The following is a 10,401-nucleotide window of genomic DNA, read 5'->3' on the forward strand; positions in this document are numbered from 1 at the left end:
CATGACCTAAAAGAATGATATTTTTTCTTTATAAAGATACCAAAAACATAAAATTTGGTCAATATTTAGAGCAGCAATGGCCGAATAAAAAGAGGTGTTTTCGTCCGCACCAAGCTCATTAACAATGCAAAAACCTTCTAGTCATGAATATCACTTGGATAAAAGAGGCTACTTTTTGAGGGGTTGCCGACTGACTGTGTCAGAAAATTGTTGACCTTCATGACAAGTTTTCCAGTTCAGTGACGACGCCACTGTCACAACGATAGCAACGACTCCAGTACTATCAAAACTTATTATATCATGTTTTAATGAACTACCTTCGGTCGGTTTGGAGTCGTGTTCGTCCGTGTGTCTGCGTCAGTTTTTTGTGGACTATGAACCCAAATGCAAGTCGACAACCAAAATAAGCACGAGGAATAAATATCCATGCATTCAGATAACCAGGTTCTGTTCGACTTTTCGTTACTTTGTCTTTAAGAAGCTGAATTTCTGTCGCTGGAGAAGAATATACAGTCTTACCATGCCGAAATGCAAAGGTAGGTTTTGTTTTCTATTTAAATTATGTCCGTGAAAATATATTTAAAGATAATACGAGTAATTCAACTGTAGTTTGTTCTTTAGAAGAAATAATTTTCCATACTGAGAAAGATAATTCAGATTGTTTATCTGCTATTGAATAAAATCCAATCGATGTAAGAGTAGATAACATTTAATAAAATGGAACTACATTTATATATATATATATATATATATATAGCATACGCTTGATAAGAATTCAGTCGAAATAGACTGGTAGAACTTGCTAAAAATAAATAAACAAGAAACCTGTTTTTAAGTTAGCTTATTATGACATGATTAAAAGGCCTAATATTTTAGCTTTCGTTTATCGATGACGGTTATGATTGGAAGTTAACATAGGTCAGACAGAACTTTGAAGCATATTTACAAAATAATTATTTTTGTTTTGTTCGCATAAAGATTTGATGATAATAGACTGATTTAGGTTCTTATCTATTGTTGGGCAATATGGTGACATGCAGCAGTATAATTCCAGCTGGAAAGAACATTGTATTCACAGTAGGCCTATAGACTAAGTGGGTGTCAGATTCAAAATGCTTAAATCTCAAATAAAACAATGTCAGGATAATTTCACACAGTGAAAACCTCCACAGTGTGAGTATTCACAGTGTGTTAAATCGTGGAATCTGTAAATAAGAGATTTCCAATGCTAAATCTGAGCATTTTTACGATGTGGAGATGATTTCTCATCGTGCTCTGAATTGTTAACACACCGTGAGGACACTGTAAACACAGTGTGAACTCAATGTGAGGACATTGTGGGCTCACTGTGAGCACACTGTGAACTCACAGTAAAAACACTGTGAACACACTGTGAACATATTGTGAGCTCACTGTGCGCACGCTGTGAACTCACTATGAACACATTATGAGCACACTTTCAACACACAGTTAACCGTGAACACACTGTGAAAAGACTGTGAAAACACTGAATTCACTGTAAACTCACTTGAACACACTATGAGCACACTGTGAACACGCAGTTAACTCACTGTCAACACACTGTGAAAATACTGAGCACACTGTGAAAACACTGAATTCACTGTGGCCTCATTGTGAACACACTGTGGGCACACTGTGAACTCACCATGAACACACTATGAGCACACTGTGAACATACAGTGAACTCACTGTGAACACACTGAGCACACTGTGATAACACTGAATTCACTGTGAACACACTGTGGACACAATGTGAACTCACTGTGAACATACTGTGAGCACACTGTGAAAACACTGTGAACTCACTGTTAACTAATTGTGAGCACAATATGAGCACACTGTGAACTCACTGTGAATACACTTTGGGACACTAGACCTTTTCCAACAGAGATATCTTTATTTACCCAGAGATAATTCCGGTATTACTTTCCTTCCCAGGTCTCCTCGAGCGCATAAAGGATGGAGAGACTACCATTATCGCCGAGGGGTATTTATTTGCCTTTGAGCGTCTTGGCTACCTGAAAGCAGGGCCGTTCACCCCTGAAGTTGTAGTGGATCATCCCGAGCTTGTTCGCCAGATGTACAAGGATTTCGTGCGGAGCGGAAGTGACGTAGTTCAAGCATTGACTGTAAGTTGACCTAACAATGCAGGAGTACGGGAGTTTTCACTTAAAATTCCCTTAAATATTATGCAATTTTTTTATATTGCATCATTCATTTTTAAAATGTTAAGTTGTAAATTACCTCATTAAACGATGTAAAAAAAACATCAAAGATACCAACCGTGATTTTTGTTTTGTCCAGATGAGTTTAAATAATGTGCAAAGTAGGTTTGTTTTCATTTCCGAATCAGATAAAAGAAATACATTAAAGAAAATGCACAAAATGAGTAATTAAACACATACACAGATTATAATCATAATCATGATAAACAAATTTACTTCTACTATTTATTCCTTTTCGGATTCTGTTTAGGAATCATAGATTCGGATAAGAAATCCATGGATCTTATGAAGGCTCACATGAAAAATAATATAAACTATCTAAAATATTGACGGTAGACGTGATAAGCTGTTTTAAGGCCAGTGGCGAACAGATGGGAGGTGGCAGGGAAAGGGGCGCTCGCCCCCAATCATTTTTACATGAATGGAGAAAAAAAAAAGAGAAAAGGAAAGAGAGAAGGTGGAAACGTGATATTTTTTTTTTGAATATTATTGTCAAAATCTATAATTGAAAATTGGATTTTTGTAATTAAAAAATGGAAATGTTTGCACGCTCGCTTCGCTCGCTCGCATTAAAAAAATGCCCAATACGCCATATCTGGCCCAATACGCCATTGGTCAAGGCAGATTATGTTCACTAAACCTTTTTTTCCTCCTCAGTACTATGGAAACAGATACAAGATGGCCATCGTCGGTCGCGGTGACGAGCTGGAAAAGCAGAATCGTCTCGCCCTTAGACTAGCGAGGGAGGTCGCCGACGAAACAGGTACCCTGATGTGCGGGGATATCTGTAATACATTCGTCTACCAGCCCGGCAATGAGGAGGCTATCGAGAAGACGAAAGCGATGTTCAAGGTTTAGTGGTGTTCTATCGATAGATTGTTACAGAATTGTATTATTAGTTCTCATTTTACTCTCTTCCTGGCCCTTTTGCTTGTTTGATGACGTGTATCGGCATCAATTCAGAGCATCGAACGATTCCATTTTAGTAGGCCATTATGCTGAAAATGATTTACTTCATACATCTACAATAGATTACTTCATAATCATTAGGGCCCAATTGCTGAATTCTAGTTCAACTGAAATCGTACTCGTGGAAGTGCATATGGGTCGCAAATTGTGTCGAGACACCACCTATCAACCATATTAGAGACGTTTTAATTTCATTGGTAAAATAAAAAGAATTAATCTTAATCACTTGATCACTGGCGGATATTGATTGAAAATACCTACAGGCTATACTAATTTACACGTCTTGCATTATAATTACCATTAGGAGCAGATAGAATGGGCGGTAGAAGAAGGGGCTGATTTCATCATGGGCGAGACATTTGGGATGTTTGGTGAAGCTCTTCTTGCTGCGCAGGCTATCAGAGAACACGGAAAAGGTAGGTCCATTTTCTTTTTCTATTCTAAAGTTCCAAGGTGTCAGGCGTATGTACACTTTCTTGTTTTACAGTGAAACAACCTCGCAGCTCGTGTTCTGGATTTGTATCGTAGCATTAAAGTATGATGGTAGGCAATGAAGTCAAGACAAGTCATTATCGGCATCAACATGATCGCCATGAAGAAGGCGTTGATTTGACAAATGAATTTGCAGAATTCTGGCTGGTTGCGATTTTGGCAATTTCGGTAGCAAACTTGTTAAAAGCCCTCTCACACCTGACCGAATGTACGCGGACGAAGGGTGACGAATGGAAAAATTGACAAAATGCACGCGAATTCAACGAATTCAAATAAAATTTCCGTCAAATCATGCGATCAGTAACTTTTGTCAAATTTTGTCAACGAACGGTAAGCGAAGAATAAATATAACATGCGAAGGATATCGATTTTTCGGTTCACCTCTTTGAGTAAATTGCAGCCGAAGGCGAGCGAAGGGTTGATACAACCCAATAAGACGAAATAGAAATGAAGACGAGGGAATAGATAGGGCGTTCTTGTACGTTTGTGTCATCGTGTTGCTTCGTTAAGGGTTCTTTCGAGATCGGTCCACTTTGGCAAAAGCGCGATGAGGGACTACTAAAACACGATAAACGAACGATTACCGCAGACTAAATAAGAGATGCGAATTCAAACAGATGAATAAAGATTTTTCAATTCGTCGGAAAATGTTAAACATGTTCAAAGTTTCCGCGCCATAAATCGCAGCTGTTAGTTCAGAAGGTGTACGAATCCAAACAGGAAGGGTAAATATGATTTACTATCAGTTACCATTGAAAACGATTTAAAAAATGCCTTTCGCCAGCCATCGCAAGCATGGGTGTCGATCGGTATTCTTGGTTGGGGGGGATGATTGTCACAAAAGTTCTTGTGGATGGAGATCTTTCAATATTACCCCCACTAAAATCACAGGTTAGGACATTTTGGAGTAATTGATATGCATGGTGTTCTTGGAAATTCCTTCATTGTTGTAGTGTACTGTACTTATATAATTTTTTTTTTAATTCAATTTGTGTTACAAATAAGCCTATTCTAAACTCATACGAAAGAAAAAATGACAAAAATTGTCTGGACCATGTACATAGTGATCTGTTTATTGAGCATGATTGATGGGGGGGGGGGGGGGGGAATCATGAATCAACGTTCCAAAGGTGCTCGATCATACAAAACGAACAAACTCACCCACACACCCCTACACCCCCACACACATAGGCCTATATTATATATATATATATATATATATATAAAACTCATGAGAAAGAGACACCTATCTCACCCTCACCAACAAAGCGAGCGCGAAGCGCGAGCTGAAATTTTTTAGTATGATATGAAAACAGGAAAAATGTACCTGTTTGGGTTTGTTTGTAGTAAATCATGAGGAGCATAAATACATGTCTCTCACTAAAGAGCGAGCTAAAATTTCTTTATATTCTGACGTGAAAGCTTGATATTCTAAGCATTTTTGGTACCAATAATTAAGATGGGTATCTAGAAGAACAATAGATGCGAGCGCAAAGCGCCACCTGAAAATTTTGATATTTCGATCTGGAAAAAAGGACAGTTTAATGGACGCTTTTGATAAAGAATAAGATATATATCCAACAAAAGAATATTGCAAATCGAAGCGGGAGTTCTTTTGAGGTATATAGAACTGAAAACGGGACATTCTATTCACCTATTTAATCATGAAGAGTATGGGGTTTTGGTACAGAAATGATGCGAGCGCGAAGCGCGAGCTGAAAATTTTTATATTCCAATCTGAAAAGCAGACATTTTGAGCACGATTTTAAATCAAAATCGAGTTGGAATGTCAATCTCGCTTGCTGGTTTCAGTGTAGCATTACAATCTTATTTTATTTGTTAGTTGCACATGCGGAATTATTGGGAGGGGGCAAAACGATATGTTCCCCCAAATATTTTCATTCCCCCCGGATCGACGCCTCTGTGTATACAACTTCTCTCTTAAATCTAACCCGACTGGCAAAATCTTTTTTCTTAATGCATGATGATAACATGCAGATTCGGACCAATTAAGACTAGCATAAATTACAAACTGTGTGGCTTCTCGTGCGCCATCGGGCTTACCGTCATTCCATAGAGCTATTACTGTAATAGCTATATGGTCATTCCTTAGACGATTTATCTTGCCACCCTTTACCTCCCGTTTATTGTCCACCCTTTTGAATTAATTGATGTATTAAAATTAATTTATTCACCACTGGTGGGATGGAACGCTCTATCAACAAAAGTTGTTTTTCGTTGGGGTCCTTTTATGTCATGTGTTAAAAAATATCATATACAAAAACATTTCACTCTTTTTCATCTTGAACCTCCACCCATCTGTTTAATAGTCCTGAAAAAGAATGTTTTTATTTAATAACAATATACACAAATTGCGAGGGAAACAAACTGATTGATGGCATAATCATCATGATCAAACTTTTCATTTTTTCATCATCATTATAATTTTTCTACCCTAAATTATTGGGGGGGGGATAATAATACAGGCCATCCCCCCCACTTGAAATATTGGGGGGGATATATCCCCCCCATCCCCCCCGTGATCGACACCCATGATCGCAAGGCATATTTCAGGCAATTCGGTTAGGTGTGAGGATGCCTTTAAATTGGTAGGTATCACCCTCATTGGCCTCGAGGTTAAATCCCAAATCCAGGCCGCTAATTGGTGACCACACTGTCAAATGTAGCAAAGCAACCAACCATCATAACCATAGCCAAATTATTGTGCGGATTGACTGGCGATCAGTTTTCTGGACGAGCTTTACAACGATCCTATCTATGCCGACAATTGCACTTTAGTGCCAACTCCTAAGCCCCGGGAGAGAATGAATGTATACTATAATTAATTTACGACAAGAGGGATGGAAATATCTAAAGTGGGAGGGGGTGGAGATAATTTTGTTTACATTATTTGGTTCATTATAAATATTCAATCAACAAGAATATGCAGAATTGCAGTCTCGACCCTTTTAATGTTTAAAAATGGAACAGGGGATATAAATTGAACTTCAAGCTTAATTTAATAAATTTCAACTGTATTCTTATTCTATCCCATAGGCCTGCCAGCAGTCATAACCATGACTCCTCACGTCAGCCGAGACAGCGAGGGTCGACTTTGTACACTTGATGGAGTCGAGTTCAATGAGGCCTTCAGGAGATTAGTCGAGGAAGGGGCAGATGTCGTAGGGTTGAACTGCACCCGAGGTCCAGAACTTATCATGCCTATGATGGAAAGCGCCATCAGAGCAGGGATTAAGGTAAACGACAATTAGCAAATGATTCGAGTTGGATTTTTTTAGGGGGTAGGTCCGCAAAAGAGGACCCGAATCCAGACCCCCCAAAAAGTAAAAAACAAATTTATATGCTTTCGAGAAAAGTAAATGTTTCTTGTGGTACAAATTGGCTTTCCGAAGAATTCTAGAGCCCTTTCCAGTTTGTAATTCATAGACTTGTCGACATAGTTATTGCTTGTACATTAAACCGTTTTTTTTTTTTTTTTTGGGGGGGGGGCATATAATATTCATAGTCAATGTAAAATGCTCTATTGTGAGCTATGCTACAACCTATCATACCTGAACGTGCTGGTGTCTTTGATGAAAAATACGACCGTTCCCTCACTCAATGTGTCATAATTATTAAGAGTAATACACTGTAAAAAAAATATTGGGAAAATTTTAACCAGCAGGAGAGTAATTATGTGTCCAACCAATTTTAGGCAGTATTTTACCTGATGCGGGAAGCACATTGTCCAGTAAGGCTAACAAATAAGCAGCACTTACTTTAGAATAGGGAAAAGTTTCATCACATTGGAGAAATAAAAGTGCCAAAAGAAATGCCCAATGTTGGTTGGACACATAATTACCCTCATGGATCATTGTTACCAAATATTTTTTAGACTTTCTCATTGTCTTTATCCACTGTTTACCTGTCAGGCACCTTTGGCCGTTTTACCTGCTCCCTATCGTACCACCGAAGAATACCCATCAATGCTCTCTATACCGGACCCTAAAACAGGTGAGAAACGTTCCTTAAGCACCTGCCAACATGGCCAATGACGCATACATTGAGGGGAATTAACGAAATGTAATCGATATTTGATTATTAGGCGAAAGTATCATCAAGGTTTTTTTCTTGTCTACTGGTCGAGATATCGTCACCTTTTACCATTATCAGTTTATCTGAAGGTATATAATTTACGGCACGAGTCCTGGCTCCAATAATATTGTTCTCACTATTTCCTTTACGATCCAACAACTGACTGTGTCTTCTTCTTTAAAAAAAAGGCGATGTAAACTAACGTCACCATCCTGTCTTTCACATTTCCCATTCTCTCGGGCCCAGTCGGGTATATCCGTAAGCCTTCGGGGATGTCATCAATTCTCCCCGCATGACCACGCAAAACTAAGGATTCGTTTCGCTCTGTTTCGTAAATGCTGACCCCTAGAGATTATTCACTGGCTGTGCTGCGTGTTATGTATTAAACAAATGAGATGATACTTTCAAATAGTTATGAGACGCATTTCTATCTTTCTAGAAGAACGGTAATCTAATCATTGTTATATCTTTTGTCGAATAATTTTTTTCGTCTCTTTTTTCATTGAAAATGTCAGGAAAGAGGGCTTTTCCAGACAACCTCAACTGCTTACTCTGCTCCCGTACTGACATCACTGAGTTTGGACAGCGGTGTGTCCAACTAAAAATACCAGTCGTGGGTCTGTGCTGCGGAAACGCCCCTCACTACACACGAGCTCTCGCCGAATCGTACGGTCGCCGTCCCGAGGCCTCCAAGTACTCGCCCGATATGACGATGCACGGGTGGTACGGCACCAATAAGGATATTGTGAATCAACACTACAGCGACACTCTTCAGAAACTACCAAGTCTTTGATTTTTTGTTGTCATGTTGATTTGGATCATATTCGATGTGATTTAATATTGAATCGAATAATGGAGCTTTGTGTTACGCAATGAATTCCACGAAGCCTTCGACAGTTCAAAAAATGCAACATTACACTGCAAAAAATTCGGTGTTAAATGACCACCAACCCGGAATCTATATTGTGTCCACACCAGAGAAGTGTTAAATAACACCCGTTTGGTTTTGATCTAACACCAGATAGGTGTTTATACAAAACCAATTAGGATTAAAACAGCATCGGTTTGATTCCAAACTGGTGTGCTACTAGTATTTCAATGGATATGAGATTCCGGGCTGGTGGTAAATCAATACCGGGGTCTTTGCAGTGCTCCTTCTGAAAGTAAAGAGATGTAGATCACTGAAAAATACAGGCAAAGTGAGGTCAGGCAAGGCTCCATACACAGTTTTTTTTAATTGTATTTTAGAAAGGGCTGGGAGAGGGGCAGGCCATATTCTCCGTAGCCATGGGGCCACTTTGTCCCAGGTTTGGCTCTGTTCAAAATTTCTAGAGCTAATTAGTTGTAAACAGCAGGAAGATTCTTCTCTAGATCTAGATAACACCTATCGAAAGACTTTTTTTTTAACTTCAATAAATGACTTAAACAATTAATATGTCGTCACTAAGAAAAAGTGTTAAAAACGTAAGTGCAATATATGTAGTGACATTGACCATTGTGACCTCAAAAGTAATAAAAATCGAAATAGCATGTTTAAAACGAAGTCAATCGGGTTACTGTCGGTTGATCCGTTCACTTGAGTTTCGGGGCTCGAAAAAAAAAACACGGAAATGGGTTTCAAGCGTGTAAGGGTCCAAGACGTTATGATAACCCCTTTACACAATTTAACCTAAAGATGGCGCCGTTTTGAAATCCAAGAGTGATAGAATGGTTTAATCTAAAGTAGCTTAAGTTTGTATTTATTCATATCACGTCAATATTCAGTGAACTATCATCTACGACCAGCTGTCCCATATGTCATGTAACATGAAATGCATAAATTTCAATTTTTTAATGGTTCGATAACTATTTTTTTTTCTTTTAGGAGCGTGTGTGAAATAATTTGTCGATAAACTGAAGGTAAGATAACATCATTTTATTTTTTTAGAAAATGACAATTCATTGATTTTTTTAACTACACGATATATGAGGAAGCTGATCGCATAGGAGTCACAAATGGAAAAAAATACTCTTATATCTTTTTAGATATTTTCTGGATTTCCTCAAACATTTACCAATATTTTCTTTTGATAGGTTTTCCTGCTATTTTTACGATAAACCGATCATCAGGATGAACTTCCCCTTAAAAAAAAAGAAAAAAGAAGGGTCACGGACTACATGGTTTCTGCTCCTATTCCTTAGTTTGTTTTTTTTATTATATGTAGGATAGCCCCCTAATATACATATTATGTACGTATTTGTTGTAAAAATATTCAGAGTATAGGATATATCATCTCTAGAGTATTCCACAAATATACGTTTTGTTTATAAACGAAAGGTTGATGATGCTTTGAGTTGTAGTAGTGATAGAAGAAATGTATTATTCTCGAGACTGAACAATATCGTGTCTGATTTTAAGGAAATACAAAAAATGGTGAGGACTTACTAAGACGATGAATTTTAAAATGATGTGAATTAGAGAACGAATAATTTTGTATTTAAATTAATCATAATATTATACTTCCATTTATTTGTATGAATATGATTTGATTTTAAACTGTACACGTATGATTTGATTTATCGTGAATAAAATTGCCCATTGGGGCAAATGTGGAAATGG

General features: G+C 37.9%; 1 protein-coding gene across 1 annotated transcript; it reads left to right on the forward strand.

Moving 5' to 3' along the window:
- The first annotated feature begins 225 nt into the window (after window positions 1–225).
- LOC129259605 (betaine--homocysteine S-methyltransferase 1-like) lies at window positions 226–10,401 on the forward strand. The gene is made up of 7 exons (XM_054897878.2): window positions 226–536; window positions 1,960–2,150; window positions 2,904–3,098; window positions 3,520–3,631; window positions 6,765–6,964; window positions 7,640–7,721; window positions 8,318–10,401. The coding sequence occupies exons 1-7, from the start codon at window positions 521–523 to the stop codon at window positions 8,593–8,595; spliced, it is 1,074 nt and encodes a 357-aa protein (XP_054753853.2). The 5' UTR covers window positions 226–520; the 3' UTR covers window positions 8,596–10,401.

Source organism: Lytechinus pictus, chromosome 4 (genome assembly GCF_037042905.1).
Source record: "Lytechinus pictus isolate F3 Inbred chromosome 4, Lp3.0, whole genome shotgun sequence".
Lineage (NCBI taxonomy): Eukaryota > Metazoa > Echinodermata > Echinoidea > Temnopleuroida > Toxopneustidae > Lytechinus > Lytechinus pictus.

Coding starts and splice junctions, on each gene's coding strand:
- LOC129259605 (XM_054897878.2), top strand. Junction 2,151..2,903: donor ACGTAGTTCAAGCATTGACT/GTAAGTTGACCT, acceptor TTTCCTCCTCAG/TACTATGGAAACAGATACAA. Junction 7,722..8,317: donor TATACCGGACCCTAAAACAG/GTGAGAAACGTT, acceptor TGAAAATGTCAG/GAAAGAGGGCTTTTCCAGAC.